The sequence below is a fragment of the Hylobates moloch genome, unplaced genomic scaffold (assembly GCF_009828535.3).
Source record: "Hylobates moloch isolate HMO894 unplaced genomic scaffold, HMol_V3 SCAFFOLD_16, whole genome shotgun sequence".
In the NCBI taxonomy this organism is placed as follows: Eukaryota; Metazoa; Chordata; class Mammalia; order Primates; family Hylobatidae; genus Hylobates; species Hylobates moloch.
The window spans coordinates 73588610-73609696 of record NW_026652291.1 but is presented as its reverse complement, the minus strand read 5'-3'; the positions used below and the strand labels follow the sequence as shown (position 1 = coordinate 73609696).

The window sequence follows — 21087 nt, the reverse complement described above, 5'->3', positions numbered from 1 at the left end:
AATTGTTTTAAAATACAACACATACTCACATGCTCACACACACATATACTCCACAACTGTTATTAACATTAAAGTGAAAAATAAATTGGTCTTGAAAGGTTTATGAGTTAAACTGTGTCCTGTAATTTCAGAAATGAATAAAGGGAATTTGTCAAAATTAAATAACATTGTATTTCTAGTACCACCACCAGTTTACCTACATGCGAAATATGCTTCTGTACAACAATGTAAACTTCACAGCAAGCCATTGTTACATTCATTAGAGCAGAATTTTCCATTTTCTTTAAATTACAACATAATTTGGGGCTGAGATTGCTGAACACACAGGTAAGCCAACAATAATAGTACAATTTAGTTTCACAGTGGTTTTCTTAACACAAAGTTCATTTTAAGCGTCTTTGCAAAACATTTCACATTAAACTTAAGTTTCTAAGTGACTTCCTTTAGAGCTTTCTTGTTCAGATATTTTCCACCCTCTTGTCTTTATATGCTTGGCATGTGTGTTGTTTGATTAGGTACAAAATGGGAGACTGGCTTGTTTTATCTGTTTTTCGTGTCCTCTGCTGTAGAAAGAAAGTGTCCTTCATGAGATGTTGAAGCCTTCACTGCATACACAAAATTTGGGGGCAAGTCCAGGTCCAGGAGCCCGAGCAGCCCACCACCAAACAGAGACAAAGACGTTGCCAGAAAGTCACCTTTGCAAAAAAGAAAGAAAAAAATAGAGAGGGGGTGGGGCTGGGGGGGAGGGGAATATCTTATGGAATGAAGACACAAATGCACCATCCAGAGTCCGTATTTACAAACTAATAAAAAATATAAACATTATTGTATTTGGAACGACGTCAAAACACCAGGGAGAGCTAGATTCAGATATTGCTTGGGTTCTACATATATTTTTCAACAAAATAGGTCATGTCTTAAAGATAAACAAAGGATCACTCCAACAAGTCACTTATTGATTTGTTTCCTAATGATGAATTAAAGCTTACTTGGTTACCATATTTGATTAGAGGGTGTAGCATAATTTTTTCTATAAGTATTTTCCTTTATTGATTTTGCAAAATCTCAACAATTGCACATTTCAAAAGTTCAGGTTGATTTAGAATAAATATACACATGTGGTTTTACCAAAGACTAGTTTGTAAAGTTCCTTAAACCCTTTGAGGGGTGTAGGTTTCTTTGCTATGTTAAGACAGTTTGTGGGCAACACAAATGTCTCATTCAATGCTTATCGTTCCTCTTGTTTTTAAATCCTAAAGTCATGTCAGTTTTTCTGCAAGAGAAAAGTTATGGCAAGAAATATGTAAGTGTCATCAGCACAAAGGATGTGAGTCCGTACAGCCAGCTTTCAAGGCAAGAGGGCTGGAGGGCAGGAGGGGTGGGATGTGAGACCTGGGAATTGGGGTAGGAGGTGCTGAGACAGGGAGAACCGGGTGAAGCTGCTGGAGACGGAATTTCCCATCAGAGCGCAGAAGCCGTGACAGAATGACTACCTTCTCTGGCTGCCTGCATTCCCTTGAACGCCAGCGATGCGGGAATGTCACAGTTGTGGGGAGACAATGGGGTGCTGCCAGCATGTTGCCACCCATGTCCAGCAACATAACCAGAAGGAGCAGCGCTGTAGGTCATGTAAGGTGACACTTGGGCTGGGGTAGGGTAAGGAGCCATGCTGGATGCTGACACGAAACTGCCCACAGCTGGGAGACCATTTGGTGCCTGAGAGGAGTAGAAAAGAAGTGAAAAATAATCACATTATAGGAGTGAACATTTCACAGGTTCTTAGAAAGAAGCAGAGCTGAAGTCTGAGTAAGCCAGCAATGCTCTGACTCTACTCTCCGACTTTTTTTTAAAAACTGAGCTTTATTATATTCTAAAGACATTCACAATCTTGCCACTTAAACAAACATAATGGCAAGATGTTATTCTTTCCACAAACATTTAGAGAAAGCTGCAACCAGAAAATTCATAGTATTTGCTTGTGCCACTTGGAAGTACAGGAAGGAGGTGCAGGGTGAGGAAAGAATTAATGGCAATTAAATACTCTTAGAATCTATTCGGCTGTCCTCATTGCCTTTGTCAACCTTCCTGGGACTTGGGTTTTGTTTGGCTCTTTTGTTGAGGCACTGGTGACAGGCCTGGTTGGTATAACTTTCATTTTCAGTAAAGAAGGGCACAGACTGCAGGCTGTCATGTTAGAAACGCACAACAAACACTACCTTCGTTAAAGAAAACATAGACCATATTTTAAGAGATCATATTGAAAATCCCCGTTGGACAAAGGACATACGAAAATCAGGCACTTTGTCTTGCAAGGATTTTTAAATGAATATTGCAGGTACCTTTTCCAGGACTGTTTTATCACAAAGGAAACTGTCTTTCCCCATATAAAAGAAATGCATATGCCTGGTTTTGAAATTTTCCAATTTGCTTGCAAAGTTTTTGGGCCCTGTGATGTGAGTTTTTAAAAGCCACGTGGATAAATCTCTTGAAGTGAATTTAGAAATTAAAATCTTTGTTTGCAAACACAACGCAGCAGTCCTGGCAGGCGAGCCTGCCTAGAAACCAGTGCTCTCTTGGCATCCAATGAATAGCTGTTGGTATCGTTACCATTAACAACACTAAAAACACCCTGATTTTTAATCCTGATTCTGGCACGAACACCGGGCATCTTTCTTCAAGTAGTCTAATTTTTTCCCCTCAATTTTTATACTCTTTAGAAATAAAGCGTAGATCCTGTGTCCTGATAGTGACATGAATGAATTACCATTTCAACATATTTCCTAGTGAAAATACAATGTAAATACTAGAATTTTATTAGGAAAATTGATTTAATCCTTAGAATTAAGTTAATCAGGTGTATGTTAGCTAGGTACTTTTTCCCGTTCAATTGCAACACAGGAATTCCTTTCTAATTTAATTTATTTGGGCTATTGTTTTTACTTCTACATCTATGAGAATGCAATGGTGGGGTCTCAAAAACTATTTTGTCAATGCAGAGTAAATGAATATGTACATGGAATAGCATATATACATGGGTATGACAACATTACTCATGCATTTCTGACAAAAAAAGAAAAATATTAGAGGGGTTAGCCTTGTGTCTATGCTCCGTAAGAAAAAACACCTCATGTTGTGTTTTTCAATGTTGGTTCTTTGAAAATAGGGAAAGAGAAAGGATGCTAAAGTTTCTTAAGTGTGTCCTATGTCCCAGGCACCAAGAAATATCCAACATATTTTACTGAATAATGAGGATTAATGAATTATATAATTCATTATAAATGATTGAGTTTATCAAGATTACAAGATAGTATGTCACAAATACAACACAATGTTCAACTGAAATTAAAGTGTATTTTAAGGGTCTCGGAGAATGATGCTGCTGCATTTTTTTAATCAAGAAACTACCGCACATAACTGTTGAATACAAATGAAATCTTATCCTCTTTTTATACAAGGATATAGATTAAGAGGTTTAGCCGTGTACCCTCAACCAATTGGCAAGTCAGTGGCCATGTGTTCAAAGAATTTATCACCCCTGCCCAATGCAGGGTCCTCTGTAGCATATCATACTGTTTTTCCTGAACACTGTAAAGATAGATGCAATTTAATTTAAAACTAGTGCATCTTTTGAGATAACATCTGGTAACAAATTCTTTTCTCTCCTAGAACATGATTCTCATTGTTAGATCCTCATCTATTTCTTAGCTTCTAAAAAAAAAAACAGTTTCTTCCACTTTTTGAGAATGGCTGATTATGTCTCAAAGGAGACACACTTTAAGGCTCTCAGGAGATGAGTATCAAAATAGAGAACTATCAAATTACAGGGGAAAAAATCTAGTTTTGCATAGAGATTATAGTTTTAATCATTTTTATTTAGAATTGTCCCAATAATCTATGATAAATGAGTTTGGAAAGAAATAAATCCAATTCAGTTATGGAAAGGTGTTCACATCTCTATGTGGTGTTAACTAATATTTTCATTTCCAGCAATGACTAATATTTTATACTACTGATGCCAATGTGAAGTAAGAAAAATGAAATAAGAATGCTAACATTAATATTACTTCTAAAATAATAAAAATCTTTGGCCAACATCATATAGGGACATAAGGTTAAAAAATGTAATATTACACAATGTTCTAGTTAGCAGAACATAACTGTTGGTGAGTTCCATTTTTCATCACAGCTAAATTTTTCCTACTCATTCTTTTTTCTTTGTATTTTATCTGTCATTCAAAATTACAGTTCTCTCTGAAATCCTTGCTTAGTCATCTTCCCTTTTCTTACACCTTTGCCCTTGGAACTCTTGCTCATTGATCTGCCCCATTTGCTTGGATTGTTGAGTTGTTTTGTTGCAATGTCTATGGTCCCCTTATATGGACCCACTTCTTTTTGCCCAGAGATGTTCCCCCAGGAAGATGGCCCTCAGAGACATGCTGCATTGAACTTTTATCTTAGATAATGTTCCTGGAATTTAGGGGTAGGCAGGACATTGGATTTAGGCCTGTATTACCTTCTAGCGCCCTATTTATTCCATGATTACATTCATTTATCAAGGGTAAAAAAAGAGCAAATTTTTCCATATTTGTCCAATTTCTCATACTTAATGCACAAACTTGCTTTATGTCATTATTCTTAGTACTAAATATTTCAAAGTTCTCTTAAATCCACAATATTTATTTAGTATCATTTTAGTGATGCAATCCCTTTGTACTGCAGAAAGACAGGGTAGGAAGAGAAGCTCGGAGATGGTTGATTTCATCTCATAGAAAAAGGCAGCCAGGCACGGTGGCTCACGCCTGTAATCCCAGCACTTTGGCAGGCTGAGGCGGGAGGATTGCCTGAGGTCAGGAGTTCAAGACCAGCCTGGCCAACATAGTGAAACCCCGTCTCTACTAAAAACACAAAAATTAGCCGGGCGTGGCGGCAGGTGCCTGTAATCCCAGCTACTTGGGAGTCTGAGGCAGGAGAATTGCTTGAACCCGGGAGTCGGAAGTTGCAGTGAGCCGAGATCGCATCATTGCACTCCAGCCTGGGCAACAAGAGTGAGACTTCATCACACAAAAAAATAAATAAATAAAAATAAATAAATAAATAAAGGATGGAAGAAAGAAAGAAAGAAAGAAAGAAAAAAGAAAAAGGCAAGGAGAGGCTAAAGTGTTTGCTTAAAAAAAAAAAAAAAAAAACCAGAAATCTTTAAACTTAAACAGTATAAAAATAGCCCTTAGTTTTCTCTCAGGTTAAATTATGACCTAGCTTGAGGGTCTGGAGAGTTTTGTCTTAATTTTACTTTTTACTTTTGAAGTTCAGATTTATAAATTTAGAAAAAAAAGAGCAAGTAAATGTGCTTTAAAATTTACCTGCCTCCTGCCACCTTCATTATTTATTCATTTTAGTGACTCAATAAACACATCAATTTTCTCACTATTAATTTTGACACATAACATAAGTAAAAGATATAAATCTCTACTGGGTCAAGTAATTGTTATTTATGAAGCAATCACTGAAAGAGTAAAATTTTCCACTGCAAAGGAAAACAACTACAGGTAGCACTGATGTTTGTTTATTCTTTCCAGTAAAAGAGTACATGACTTAAACGTCCCAAATCGGTTTAACATTTTCAGTGAAGGGCATGTAATTAATCTGAAAAGCTAGTTAGGCCGAGTAGAGACTACCAAATGTACACTATAAATATAGTGGGAGCAAACATGCTAAATTACTCTATTTAATTGGATTGTAAATATGATTTATAAATCAACCAACATATGGAATCCCCAGGGAAGAGTAAACAAATTTTCCAAATGAAACCCCAGCAATGGGCATGTAATGGAAATCTCATTTTTGAAAATGACTTTACCTAAAGATTCCATAAATAAGACTTCAATCCATCAACTGCTTTCTCATGTGGATCTTCCATGAGAGGCATGAGAATTCTTTCCCCTGAAAGAACTGTGCAAGGGTGCTCTCTATAGCAAACTATCTTCTACCTAAATTTGAGAAGGAGATTTACTAATACAAAGCAAAATAGACTAAATTGCATACCCTAGAAAAAGTAAGTTACTGCTTTGTTTTAATACTTTTAGGAAAAGACCAACTTCATGACACTGACATTAAAGGAAATAGTCTAGAAAAAAATATATAAGATGCAATGTAGTTCTTCTAGTTAAGGTTATCACAAGAAGAATGAAAGTACAAGTTTTAATTTCATTTGTTCCGAATGTTCAAAATACAGATTTACCAGTTTTTTTTAAAGGAATTTTAGTGAATATATTGAGGAACCGTATTGGCAGAGGGCTAGATTGTAAACTGTTTGAGGACAGGGACTTGCCTTAATCATCTTGTATCCCCACAAAACAGGATACATCATAAGCATTCCACAACCATATGTATACTTAAGTTAGTGTAGGTTTGTGAAAGCAAAAGATGTGACACTGTGGCTTAAAAAACAAAGCAAAAAGGTAGGCACCATTTATCGCAAAACAAGCATTACACTTTAAGCAAGCAAAATGAATAAAGCTGTTGAAAAAAGTAAACAGAAGTTCTAACCTAGCCATTTATTATTTGATTTAGGGTTATTCCATTTATCCTCCCTCCTCCAAGTAAATGAAAATACATGAGTATCAAAACACTTGTGACCACCATAAAACTGGTATGGTAAATGTCTGGCAATTAGAGGTTATAGACTATTATTCAAATTCTGGGAATTGTCTACTCAACATTTTTTATCGTGAAGATAAATGCAAATAACAGTGCCAGGTCCTCTGCCCACAATCTGCTTTCACGTGTCAGTTCAACCTGGTCCTCCTCTTATGATAAAATGAATTTACCTTGGCTTTACAATAAAGTAGATTTAGCCACAAATAGAGATGTGCTTCACCTAGAATTTCAACCTTGATATCATAAGCAAGAAAAAGTTTTGGATCTGAAAATAAACAAGATTTTCTCTTTTTTGGTGAACTCATTTTTCTGTCATTCTTCCATTTTTAATTCATTATACAATGACCTAGTAAAACATACCTGACAAAATGAAATGATGGCTATAAATATGGTTTCAACATTCATCCAACAAGATCCTAATTATGCTTACTTATCATATTGTAGATCTAAATGTCTCTAAGAAATGGAAAGCCGCTATTTAAAAGCTTTTCTAAATTTTATAATTTTCCAAAATATTATTAAAATTCACATAGCCTTGAAAAATTTTCAATTACCTTTCCCTGCTATTTTATACAACGCATTTTACTGATAAATGATCATTAATTTTATTTTGAAATACTACTGGTTAAAATGTAACCAGGTCAAAGAATGTTTTTCATAACAGATAACATTATGAATTTCAAAGACACTCTGCTGGCATTTGCCTAAGATTTCACTGTCTATAAATAATAAATTATTTACAAAAATTAACTTTAATTTGAAGAAAATTAGTGCAATATCATTTATATCTTCCTGAGAACAGTACGTCCACAAGGACAGCCAGTTTTTAAAATAATACACTAGAACATCACATTGAGGATTCTAGAAGACTATCTTCACTTCAAATGCATGTACAAGTAAATGCTTCATAAGAATTTCAGATTATATCTTTAAATTCAACTATTTTCACAACTTAATTCTGAACTTTGAAAAAATTCAAGTATTTATAGACTATTCTCCATTTCTGACATCTCAATTTTTCGCTAGTGTTATATTAAACTTGCCAAATTAATATCTGCAACCGCAAAATGAAGATACCCAAAGCTTATAAATCTGTCACTCCAATTACTTTAGAGTATCAGATATGCAATGTATTTTTCATGAGAAAGTATGCCCATTTGTAGAAAATTTTTCAATAACTATACAATTATTTATATACAGTTTGAATAAAATTGAGGCATTAATTCACGAAATACTTCCTAAAAGGGCAAATGTATTCCAGCCCCTATGATTCTCTATATAAGGTTTTTTGGCCATTCCAATTTTATTCCATTGGAGTTTTATGCTTTCAGCAGAAGAGAACCGGCCATCAGGAAGCAGAGAACATTGTTGCCATTCAGAAGTTAGTGGAATTAAGTACTTCTAGCCCCAATATTAACTGTAGGTATAAAAAAGCCAAAATAAATATTCTATCCTCAGAGACAATAAGGACTTCTGAATGGCACTGCAAAATATTAATTACAATGTAATATTAATATGTAAGACAAGTTGGAATATGCTAAACTGAATTTTCAAAGACAAAAGATAGGTATATACATAGCTGAAATGTGCATACAGTTTTAATTACTAGGAATCAGGACATCTGTCTTTACAGTTTAAGCTGAAAATAGAAACTCTAGATTATGGTAATCAATAGTATCTATATTCAGTTGCATAGTTTAGCCCTTTGGTAATTCTTCAGATGTCCTCAAGAAAAATATGCTTTAAGCTCTATGATTCTGAATTCTCAATTTCCTTCTTTATATAATAAAGTTAAACTACTATCATATAATATTGCACTATTTAATAACAATCACAAATGCCCTGAAAGTGGGAAAATTTTTAAAGCTTTTTTTTGGCCAAAGACATTCAAGTTTTTGCCCATAATATAAGCAGAGGGAAAAATATGTGTTACCTGAGTTTACGTTTTGGTTGAAATATGCTGATTCCATTTTGAAAAATAACTTTTAAAAATAAATCTGCCCTTTGAATATTGGTAAGAGAAATGCACATATATGGGCAACACTTTACCTTTGTATGTTTATAAACAAGTAATAATGTGTAATTTAACCTTACATGAAATCACTGTCTAAAGTTCAAAACTGCTCAGAAAAATGACACGGCTGAACTTGGCACACCTTCAACATTAAGCACTATTTTGATAATTATCATAGAGTAGTCACTAATTTATATTATTCTTAGAAACTTTTCAGGTTTAGAAATTTTACATCATTTGAATTATCTAACTACTAAATATATTGCAATGCAGAAGATTAGCATATTGCAATTAAGAACTTTGCAAATGTAAGTTTGATATAAATATTTTTATTCTAAAAAAATAGCTTATTAAGTATTTAGAGCAATATTTATTTGGTTACTTATTTCTTTAAATTATATTCTTTTATAAATGTGATAATTTAGTGATTTAAAATATAGTATATAAAACGTAATCTATTTTTAATAATCAGAATATCAATTACTTAAAACTTCAAATTTTTTATTTTAAATAATTTGTCAGTTTAGTTTTGAAGTGTATTATAAACTAAGCATTTCCAAACAAATTTCAGTGTTAGATCTATAATTCAAGGAAGAGAAAATAAAAATAACTGGCCGGCGCGGTGGCTCACGCCTGTAATCCCAGCACTTTGGCAGGCCGAGGTGGGTGGATCACTAGGTCAGGAGATCAAGACCAGCCAGGCCAACATGGTGAAACCCTGTCTCTACTAAAAACACAAAAATTAGGTGGGTGTGGCGGCGCGTGCCTGTAATCCCAGCTACTCGGGAGGCTGAGGCAGGAGAACCGCTTGAACCTGGGAGGCAGAGGTTGCAATAAGCAGAGACCGCGCCACTGCACTTCAACCTGGCAACAGAGCTAGACTCTGTCTCAAAATAAATAAATAAATAATAAGTATAAAGGTTTTTTTTTTTTGGATTATGACTGCTTGATATATAAACTGGGTTCATCAATGACATGTGGGAATTAGAAACTTTTTCAACTCTATACTTCACAATGTTATTCCAATAAATGATGACCTAATAAAAAGCACTGAGCTCCTATTCAATGCTTGCTTCTATGGTAGGCGCTTTATACACACTTTCTATTGTTTGTAACAAAATCCCTTGAAGCTTTTTGACTATGGTCTCTCAGAACAAACTATACTCTGATAAATATTACTTGCTTTTACACCTGTCTCTTTAATTGCCACTTAGAACCACAGGCAATACTTAATAAATGCTTACTATGTGCCACATGGTTGCATTATCTCATTGAATACCCATAACATCTCTGGGTTGGGAGTATCATTTCCCTGTTTTAAAGATGAAGAAATACAGACTCTAAAAAATTAAATATTTTCCTAAGAAGTCGTACAGCCAGAGATTGGAGCTCCTAACCATTGTACTATTCTGCCTTTCCTTTGCAAATTACGAATTAAGGGTGGGTCGTTTAGTAAAAGAAAATGACAAACTTCCTTATCATTTCTCATTGACATTCTTTACAGTAGAAACAGACTAAGGAAAAGGGCTCTCTTTCCTTGCTGCTATTTTCTGTGTTATTTGCCATTGGAGAGCCACTAATATGTATTCTGATTCTATTTCAACAAAATAAGAGAGGGAAGAGGAAGTGGACATGGGATTTGTTACAGAAAATGACTAAGATTTTTTTTCAAGTGAGTAAGAGGAACAAATTCCACTTAATTTTAAAAGCTGATTTTGACAGATAACATTAAAAATTTTAAGTCTTCAAAATAATAAAACGAAAACTGAATAGCTTGAGACTTTGGAATTGAGTTTGGGATTAAGAAATTTGCAAACCTACTGGGGTCTGCTGGGGACACCTTACATTGCCTTAAGGTCGGGTTTTTGAGAGTTTTGAACTCTTGACTCCAGGACGGTGATGAATTTAGACTTAAATCTGGGGCTTTTGTTGTGGTGGTTGCTTAGCTTTGCTCGGGGGGGAAATAAAAACACGAGTGTTTTAAATTTTCCTTTGGAGACATGAGGGAGGGACGGAGGGAAAGAAAAATTAAACGGTCCACAGCCAGTCCGTATAATTTGAGGTTTTCTCACTAACTTCCTTGGGAGATTACAATGTGACCTTTAGTCGAGAAAATGGTAGCTTTGTTACGTTTATCTGGGTGCCCCTCTTCGCAGGATTGGCCAAGCGGGTTTGTCCGAGAGCCACGGGAGAGAAAGTCCGAGCGTGAGGACCCCGCAGCCGCCGTCGCACAGTGGGGCCGAGACCCGGGGCGCGCGTTTCGCGGGCGTGAAGGCGCGGCTCTGAGGCCCCAGGGCCGCTCCACCCGGCCCTTCGGAAGCGCCTTCTTTGGTTAATTCTACCCCCAATGAGAACCGCCGAAAGGGCTTCGGGAGCCGCCTCCCCAAGCCCCCGGAGGCCGAGAGGCCTGGAGGCGCTTCCCAGAGCCGCGCCCCGGGGAGCTGCCGCCCCAGACCCCCCTCGCCCTGGCGAGCGCTCCCGGCCCCTGGAGGGGGTCGAGGCCCCAGCTCCGCCTTCCAAGGCCCAGGCCTCTGCTTCGCCCCAGTCCACGAAGGATCTGGCTCGTAGCAGCAAAGGGGAGCCAGCCTGGGCTTCTCTCGCGGGAAGCTCAGAAAGGGACCCGAGTGTTCCATCGCCTAAATGCCCGCCACCACGCGGCCCACCTGGCCGGACCTTCGCCTCCTCACCTGACCGTACTTGGCTTCCTGCTCCAGGGCTCCCTTCTCCAGCCCGTTCACCGCGTGCGGAGCGGCGGCGGGGAAGTTGTTGCGGCCCAGGCTGCTCCACTCCTCCACCTTAGGGCTGTGGTAGGGGGAGCTGTCGCTCACTGCTGGAGAGAAGAGAAGGTGTCAGGCCGGAGGCCCAGCCCGCGCGCCCCGCTCTTGAGACGGGACCCAAACCCGCGACGGAGAGCTGGAGGGCTTAGACCTTGGGTCGGCTCCCTGCCCTTGGCCTCCCGAGGGCGCTGGACCCAGCCGCGACCTCCTGTGCTTCCAGCCCACGGCCTGGTGAAGTTTTACTCGCCTGAGAGTAGGCCTTTCCAAATTCTCTGACCCACGCCTGAGGGAAGATATTTTTTTCTTTTTCAACCGATTTTTGATTTCCCTCCGCCCCTTCGCTCTCCCAGGGCAAAGGAGTGGAAGAAACCTAAATCGGAGAAGGAACCCTTAAGGCTGCACGTGCCGTTCTCCACCTCCTCATTCTTAACCCAAGGCCGACCGGGGGTTGACAACGATTTGGCAGTGGGGATGGCTGAAAAGAAAGAGAGGAGCGTCTGACCTAAGGGTGCCTGCACTGGTGCTCACTGCACTGTGGGGATCTGGTACTTATGTCAATAGAGAACAAAAAGGCCTGCACAGTCCTTTGCAAACAAATAACTAAATTATTCCCACGATACAGTGCAAAATATACGTGCACAGATTTCTGCTTTGTGTGTGCATAGGGCTCCCCTTGATACTCTACCTCTACACATTACATATGTGATATGTGCATATGACTTAAAAATAAATCTTGCAATTACCACTATACATGCCATGGGTGCTAGTGGCAGGGTTTTCCTGAAAGAGTTTAAAATATACATATACAAGAAAGGGAAAATGAAATAGGTTAAGAAAATGAAAGTAAAATTAAGTGTTAAGGAGTAATGCTATCAGTTATTCTTTCTGTTCTTGGTGGAGATGCAAAGAAAATTGTATGGTGTAAAGTAATTATTATAATACCTGAGGTTGAGAATATTGAATTATTGGCATTTTCAGTGACCAAGTATAGTTTCAAAGAGATATGTGAAGGCTACAAACAATGTATGTTTGTCTTTGGGTCCTATGGGTGGAGGACCGAAGTCTGGCAAAGCCATTGTAACTTGATTTTAAACACTTCCATCTAACACAGTGCTTTAAGAGAGTGAGCATTTTTGTAGAAATGATCATTTTTATAATCACCAATTTGTCACAAACTGGGTTGTTTAAAGCTGGCATCCAAAATCACAACAATATCTAAAAGGAAAAGTTGCTCCTTTCCCTTCTCCAATACTTTCCCCACTGACATTTGCTCTGACGGTAGGACCCCTAGGCAGGAGAAGTTTTCTTTTAAACTCTGTCAGCCTTTTTTTTTTTTCCACTATGTCTCCTCCTCTACCACCCCCAAGAACTAGATTGAGTCCCATTTGCACCAGGAAACTGTGTTTTGGTCCAGAACTGCCTGTCCATCTTTGCCTTCCCAGACAAAAGGCAGTCGGTGGGCACAAGCCTGAAGTTATCTTAAGAAATTGAGATCCCCCTGTGAGCCCCCATTTCTGCTGATCTCACACTTTCCCATGAACAGGGCCTTCCTTTAAATGTCAGTGAGGTCAGTTTATCCTATAAATCAAGGGCAAACTCTCTCCAACTACAGCTCCAAGTAGCTCCAAATAAGACAAAACTGGGCTCTTGTAAACTTGCAGTCAGAAAACAAGAAGATGAGAAACCAGAGCCCTGCTTTAATTACTTAAAAAGATAATTGTGCCAATGTGGTGGCAACCCAGAAAGGCAGGAAGTAATTAAAGAAACTATTTCCCCCTTTCCTATTTAATTTTTCCTCTACACTTTTAAAACTTTAGGCTGAGAAATTAACAAAGTGGACTATGTACACATTATTTAAATTCTGCATCTAGGTCATTTAGACTTTCTGTTCTCCCTACCAAGAAAAAAGTTAACGCCTTAAAAAAAAAAAACTGAGTAAAAGAAAACAAACTCAGGTCTCCTGCGGAAGCCAGACTGGGCAGGAGGGCTCGGGGAGTCCTTCTGACAACGCAGAAAGGGCGCTTAGGACTAGGCAAGGTCAGGGGTGAGAAAGGAAAGGAACAGTGGGGTGGCACTGCTGAAAACATGCAGGAACTAGATAGATATCCACTTGCATTCACGGGGACCCGGGGACCCCAAAGGAAAGTGGCAGGCTCAGGGAAAACTGACAAGAACAGTAAAAGGACAGCATGGAATTGCCTGCATTTTATCTCCATCATTGCAGTGGCTGATGCCACCTCCCTTCCTAAGATATATACAGCGAAGTCTGTTAAGTTAGAAAGTGAATGGAGGGAGGGAGGGAGGGAGAGAGAGAGAGAAAGAGAATGTGAATATGACTTCGTCTGGGAATGAGTTACATGCAAGTTACTAGCAGTAACTTCGGGACCTCCATTTCCGAGGAAAATGAAGTGAAGCATAAGAACGAAACCAATTAGGTGACATTTGAACTTCCTGCCTGAGCAAATTTGGCCTGATTGCCAGAATCGGAGAATACTTCAATTTCCACGGGGTGCTGGACTCCTCCCGGCCGGACTCCTCCCGGCCGTAGTGATCCCCAAGCAAGCTGCTCTGCCCGCAGCGGCGTCTGCAGCCGGCAGCCCCAAGCAGGCTCGGGCCTCCCGGGCTGCGCCCCAAGTCCAGCCCTTGCCGCACTCTCCAAGTGAGCAAGCCGGGCTGAGGCTGCCTCGGCGCGAGAGGCGGGGGAGGGTGGAAAATGCGAACCATGTGTTGGGGATGGGGGGATGTTATGGGTCTGGTAGTTTGAGATGAGGCAGGAGACTGTGTGTGGCAAGGAAACCAGGGGCATGAGTTTCAAGTTAATGAGATCAGGACACCCCCTAGGAAGACTCCTTACGTTTCCAAAGGAAAAAGCCTCAGGTGGTGGGAAAGACAGTGTCCCTGAGGCCGCAGATACTGGGACCTCCGCGAGAGTGCGGGGCAGACGCTGCACATCCACACGCCCAGCCTCTGAGCCCCTACCTTGGTCGGTGATGGAGCGGATGCCCAGGATGTCGGTGACGGAGTGCGAGGAGGGCCAGGTGCGCGGCATGGCCACCGAACCGGGGATGGCAGGCACCCCGGGTGGCGTGGGCACCTTGGCGGCCGCCGCCGTGATAGGGCTGGGGTACGAATAGATGTGGTTGTAGGGCAGCGCTGGCTGCGGCGTCGGCTGGTGCTGCTTGTATGAGTCGTAATGACCCTGCTGGGCCAAGTTGCCGATCTTGTTGCGCAGAATGCGGCTGATGGAGCTCACGGAGGGCACGTTGTACTTGTCGCACACGCCGTCCGCCAGCAGGCGGTCCCGGATCTCCCAGGCGAAGATGCCGGGGTCTCTCTGCTTGTAGGTCCGGATGTGTTTCACCACGGTGGGGGTAGTCACCCGGGGCTTGCTGCCCCCGATGGCTCCTGGCAAGATCGAGCCCGTCTCGTTGTATCGCGCCAGGATCTTGCTGACGCAGCCGTGCGAGACCCGTAGCTGGCGGCTGATGTCACACGGTCGGATGCCCAGTTGGGCCAGTTCCACGATGCGAAGCCGGATGGCGTTGGGCAGCGGCCTCCCGTTCACGAACACTCCTCCCAGCTGGTTTACCTCCCCGAAGGCTGGCTCTGCAAAATGAACACACAGCGCGCAGGGACGCGCACCCGCTGCTTGGGACAGCCGCCTGCCACTGGGCCTCCCTACGCGTCCGGGGACTGGGCGAACGCACCCGTCCTGTACTAACGACTGGGGCTGTCCCCAAACCATATGGTCCCTGAACACAGCCGAACGGCCCCAAACCGTCACAGTCCAATCGGACCTCCTCCCTCATTACTGCCGTGCCGGAGGCCCCTGCAGCCAAGTAAAGTGATGAGACGCCGGGCCTCTCCGAGCGTTCAAAAGTCTCCCGAAGCAGGAGGAGAAGTCGGTCTTGACGCCTGAACGCGCTCCTTCTCGCCTGCTCCTCACTAAAGTCCTTGAGCCGCTGCCTGTCTCCACCCATCCCATCCCCAGCGTTCCTTCTGGAGACCCGGCCAGTTAAACAAAGTCTAGGGGAAGCTAGAGGGTGTTTTCTGTTGTTGTAGTTGTTGTTGTTGTTGTTGTTGTTTTGTTTTGTTTTGTTTACCTATTTTGTTTGCATGTGTGCGCGCGTGTGAAACAAAACTTGGTTTGCTACTCGGGCTTCAAGGCTCGCTGATGCCACAGCTCCCTTCTGTTAAAATCAGAAAATGGCATCAACAGCCTCCCAGTAGCCAGCGTTCACAGTGAACTGCTGTGCGCCGCTGACCCTTAGCGTGTTCCTACAACTTGTAGGAACACGAGCAAAGTCAATAGAGAACGTGAGCGCTTAGTGGCGCGCGCCCTCGCGCTCCCTCCCTCCCTCCCTTGCCCGCTCGCTCCCTCCCTCCCTTCTCGGCTCTGACGGAGTCCCCCGCCGCCACTCACCCATTGCTCCGAGCAGTACACCAACCCGGCCCCAGTTCCGCACTCCCAGACAGAAACTTTCCGCACCGCCTCAATGGCCCGGCCTGTTTCTATCCCGGCCGACTGCTGGCGCCTCCGCTTCTTCCCAGGAGGCGGAGGCGAGAGGGCAAAAGGAAGAAGTAAAAGGAAGTCCGTGCCCCGATGAAAGAGGCTTGAGTTCTGCATTTCAATCTAAGCAGCAACGTGGGCTGGGCTGAGCGGGGCCGGGCGGCTCCGTCTATCACTCACTGGGGACACGCCCTAAAAGGGGCGGGTCCGAGGGCAAACTGCGTGGTGATTGGTGCGGGTCGGTGAGCGACAGCGCAGTCCAGGAAACTCCTTCCGCTGTCTCTTTCAGGCTGGCTCCCCACCTGGGTGACTAAATACAATGAAAATCGGTATTTGACATCTTCCCAGAAGCGGCACAAAAAGACAGCAAAATCAGGCTGGTAAAATGCTGAATAAACAAATGAAAGCGTTTGGTCTGAATATGAATGACTCGACGGGAGAAGGGGCCCGAGGAGACCTCCTCCGGGGAACGATAGACTTCTCAGAATTGAAGTTAAGACTATAGGTGGGAGGCGGGCGCCACCGCGCACAGGGGCGAGGGAGTTGTCTTAGCAAAATCTGTCATGCGGGCCTCTGGGGACTGTCAGGAAAGGATCTGTGTCACCTGCCGATTCTACCTCACTTCAGTCCATGCCAGGTGGCGAGAGCGCAGGTGTGGGAAGATAGGCCGGCCAGAGAAACCAGGAGGTTGCTGGGAGCCCGAGCCACAGGTGGGGCCACTGGTAAGGCCAGGGAGGTTCCTCCTTCCACCAGCTTCCTGCGGCGGCCCCCTAGTCCAAGTGGACCGGCCAACCACTAGCCACACAGGCTCGAGGCAGGGGCCACGCCGTGTGCAGGGAACTGAACCACAGGCAGCTAACGCTAGCGCACAGCCCCAAGTCGACCGATTGCCAGTGCGTGGGGCACTCACTACGGAGCCCAAGACTCTGCCACATTCAGCCACTGTCCTGGGCCCCTGGCCCTCGGTGCCAGCGTTCGTGAGGGTTCTCCAAACCAGTGAGCCCTCTCGAAAGAGTTTTGTTTGAATGTAAAAGAGACTTAGCCCCAAGACAGTGGACACCGACGCTGCACATGGATGTAATTCCTTCGTCTTCCATTAAGCTCCCAGAGGCCCTGTGGTTCTGCCTACTTCTGAATTTTCACTTTTGTTCACTCTAAGTCTAATCAAAAGTGTACCGTATGCTTTTTTGCGGGCAAAGTTATTAATATTTGCAGTTAGGGTTGTGGAGAATGTGAATCAAAATAATAAGCAAGAAGAGAAATATTTTCGTGAATTTAGGAGTTTGTACTGCTTGGGGTCGTGAACTCTGTTACTGCTACTTGACAATCCAGAAGGCTCCTTGTGCACACAGGATTCAGGCTGCTTCCCCAACAGTCCCCAGGGATGTGTGTGGCTCCGGTCTACACCCAGGGAAGCTGACTGGTCCCAGATCTCAGGCCAGTAAGTTGCAAGAACCCAGGAAAAAACTATGATCAGCCATGCTTCTGCAAAGGAACAGATCTCCAGATTCCCACTTCTATGGTTAGGATACACTCTAAATTCAAAATTACCTAACAGAATGGAGGATGTGAAAGGTAAAGATGAACTAAAACACCACTCTTTAGAATCGGAATCTTGGGGAAAATCCCACAACTAGACATACTTGAACTTGTCCCTTTTTGTTGGTTGGTTTCAAATGTTTAAAATCTTCTTGAAGTTTGACTCGATAGCAATTTCACCCTGGTCTGACCCCCAATACCTGTTGGGTGACATCGTGTGGCACCGTCTGGCATTTTTACACAAGGAGAGGCTTCGGAAATCTAAAGATTTTAGAAGCAGCAGCTCCTTCTTAAGGATGGTAGATATATTAGTTGAGACTTTGCCGCATCGGAGGGGAGCTTACGACTTTGCCTTAGGCTTGCGGGAGGGAATGAACATGCCTGGCAACTTGATCAAGAAGGAATCCTCCTCCCCTCTCACAGACAGACAGTGAGTATCGACCTCTGCGCCGAATCTGCTCTAATTCCGTGCACCCAGGGAGAATTTGCAGTCTGCAGGGCTGCTAGGCGGGTACAAAGATGTTCGCATACCAACAGGCAAGACCTAATGTCCCGCGGGGGGTCTGGGGACTCTGCGAGAGCTTTAGCAGTTCTGCAGCACCAGCCTGGACTGGTTCAGAAACTGATATGGTTTAGAGCTCTGGTTATATGGAGGTAACATACAACTCCCTCTTGTTCCTAACAACTCCTCCAGCTGTCACACATCTCCCCAGTTCTCACATAGGTTCAATGCCATCTCTCCCTTTCCACCTGCTGAACTTGGCTGTGACCATGTGGCCTTAGCTGCTGCGGATCCCCTGGGCGTGCCAGGGGTAGCAACTCACTGGGCAGAGGGCCTGTCCGCAGCTCTGGCGGCTCCCCGCAGGCCCCACTCATGCCGGTGGTTGCAGGTACTGGGTGCTCTTGGCAGTCTCAAGAGCGCAGGAAAAGTCAATTTTAGTTGCTTTGGGTCACTAAGTATCCGCGGCAAGCCGAAGACCCCACTCTGGGAGCAAGAGAAGCCGAAGCTGCAAACAGGGTCAGCGGGATCCCAGCAGAAGAGGGTGATGCTGAAGCCTTCCCGGGGCGCGGGCCGAGTGCTGGGGCGAGGTAGTCAGCGACCCGCTGAGACCGACCGAGAGACGACGGATCTGAGGCAGAGAAAGAGGATGGAGGAAGGAAGAGAGAGAACACTAAGGTCTGGTCAGTCCCGGTGAATATAAGGATGCAGGACTTAGAGAAAGAACAAGCGTCAGCTGGAGTCTGCCCCCTGGTTACTGCTCACTCTGGACCCAGAAGATCACAAAGAGATCGGAAGAATTTCGACTAAAAGGAGAAGTTTAAGACCAAAACCAAAACACAATCAGTAAGGCCTGCAGCTGGCTCAAGCCGGGGAGAAGCCAAAAAGCCTTTCCCTAGCCGCGTCGAGGCCTCCTCCGAGGGGCGACCCGCTCTCTGGATAAATATTTACTCAGCGGGAGACTGGAAGTCAGCCGGGCCGGACAGTGTGAAGGAGGGGGCTTCACCGGGTGGGAGGAACCAGTACACTCGGCGCTGGCCGGATCCTGGTGTACACGCGCCCAAGGGCAGCAGGGGCCGGGGACTCTGGGGACGGCTCGGCCCAGGCGTGTGGCTGGGGAAGCTTTAGACCCCAGCATCGGATCGACCGGACTCCGCCCTGCCCTCGCGGACCCCAGCCAGATGCTGTGAAGTCTCCATAAATCTGTCAGCCGTCCCAGTGCCACGGGCAGTCACCTGCGGCGCCCCCTTCCTGGCACTAGAGCGGCCGGCGGAGAGACGCGGAGAAGCAACAGGAATCTAGCGCGGCAGACTGTACCCGTGGGCTGCCGAGGTCAGACCCAAGCATTACAGGTTGTGCGGAACGCGAGGACCCCTCCCTGTATACCCAACCTGGACCGACGCCCGGAAGCCTGCTCCTCCAGGTCTACAGGTCAGTGATGACTGCGGATGGGAGGATAGGGCGAGAGTGGGGGGTGCGTATGCGCGGGAGAGAGGTTGTTCTATTCCGAGTTGCAGTTATGGAAGCAGAGCTAGCAGAAAATATTAAGGAGCTCATTCCTCCAACTTGCCCCCTGCTGGAGACAGGATCCCCCCAAGCGAGGCCCAGGCGACGGTGCCTGCCTGTTGTCCACTCGGAGGAGTCGCAGGGATTGTAAGACAGCCAGAGTCCGAGGTCCGGGACTGGGATTTTCACAGTGCATTCACTTCTAGCCGTCTGGGGGCAAATGCAGTAAAGGCAAGACCTTTCAGGGTCAGTTGGAGCCCAGCTTCTCCAGAACTCGGCCCTCTGCTATGTCCCCGTCTTGCAGGGTAAGCGGCCAGCTGAGTTTCCCAGAAACTGCAGCGGCAAGTGACAGCCAGAAGCTCGCCCGGCTCCCAGGGAGTGGGAGGGTCCGCCCTGGACCGCTGGCCATGCAGGATCTGCGCTGCGGGAGGGGGCGGCGGCTAAAAGGAGCAGTCGCGGGGATTGGGGATGGAGACAGCCCTCAGGGGTCCTCTGCCCAAGGCAGATCCGGGGTGGGAGAGGAGGACAGGAGGCGCCCGCACACTGACCTGCGGCCTGGACTTGGAGGGACTGCGGACGCGCCAGCCCAAGGAGAAGCCGCAAGCGCACCGAGAGGAGCAGAGCGCGGCCGGAAGATGCTCGGAGAATAGCCCCGCAGCCTCTCCACCTTCTCATCAAGGAGCCTCACGGTTCAAGAGTCTCTTCCGCGGCTCCACGAGGTAGCTAGAATGGCAGCGGGTTGGGTCGGGCCCGAGCTCGGAAATGCTACCCGGCGTTCTGCGGGTCCGGGTCCGACAGCGACGCGGCCGAAGCCCTGCGGGAGGTGGGATCAGCCCCACGGGCTGCGAGTGCTCATCGCCCGCTTTCTCCTTGCGAGGGCAGGGGAGGGGCCTGTTGCTGTCTGAAACCCGCTTTTAATTCTCCGCCTGCCTGTTTCCGATCACCCGGGGTTGGTTTTTCTGTTTGCTCACTCCTTCTATTACAATAAAAACAATCGACATTTCTTTTCAGTTTCCCCATATTAGCGTCACTCAGTAATAGGTCCCCACCCCCCTTACCCCACGCGTTGAAGGCGAGCGGGGTTGCTGGTATTCTCGCATTTGGAAGTTTTCCGAGCATATAAGCAAATCCTTCCTAAAGACTTTAAAGTAAAAATAAATAACGGCCCGAGAAATTGCCGTGACCCTAACATTACTTTCTGAACGCAAATTACACCCATTTTTCAGTTTTCAACAGCGGAATTGCTTTCAGAAGGACAGTGTGGAGCTCCATGTGATATGGTTACGTTTGTTTATTAAATCTGCAAATGAAAGAGAACATATTTTAATGCAGGGGGCAAAACTCCGGGCTGCGGGATTGCAAGAGCGAACAAGGATAGGATCCCAACAGAGGAAGCGGGGAGCGGCCTAGGGGTAGGGAGGGGCAGGGAGGGTCCCCGAGGGGAGGCTGGGCTGATCTAGCCAGAGGGAGGGGGATTTCGTCTTGCCAGGGTTGCAGCATTAGCAGAAGTTGCGCAGCTTAGTGAGGAGGACGCAGTCCATGGTCACTATACAGCCATGAGCTGCAGCGCTCAGGAGAGGTGCCG

The 21087-nt window shown here is 44.7% G+C and overlaps 1 protein-coding gene across 1 annotated transcript; it reads right to left on the bottom strand.

Moving 5' to 3' along the window:
- Positions 1-80: 80 nt before the first annotated feature.
- PAX9 (paired box 9) lies at positions 81-20391 on the bottom strand. Its single transcript, XM_032180286.2, has 5 exons — positions 20051-20391; positions 15872-16268; positions 14428-15054; positions 11359-11498; positions 81-1716 (listed from the first exon to the last, which is right to left on the bottom strand). Exons 2-5 carry the CDS (start codon positions 15873-15875, stop codon positions 1462-1464), a joined length of 1026 nt encoding a protein of 341 aa, XP_032036177.1. The 5' UTR covers positions 15876-16268; positions 20051-20391; the 3' UTR covers positions 81-1461.
- Between the last annotated feature and the right edge of the window lie 696 nt (positions 20392-21087).

What these genes read in the sequence shown, in the direction of transcription:
- PAX9 (XM_032180286.2), bottom strand. An exon ending in CCGCTCCATCACCGACCAAG is followed by an intron (nt 11,499 to 14,427) that starts GTAGGGGCTCAG and finishes TCTCTCCAGCAG; the next exon opens with TGAGCGACAGCTCCCCCTAC. An exon ending in AGGAAGCCAAGTACGGTCAG is followed by an intron (nt 1,717 to 11,358) that starts GTGAGGAGGCGA and finishes TACTCCTCTCAG; the next exon opens with GCACCAAATGGTCTCCCAGC.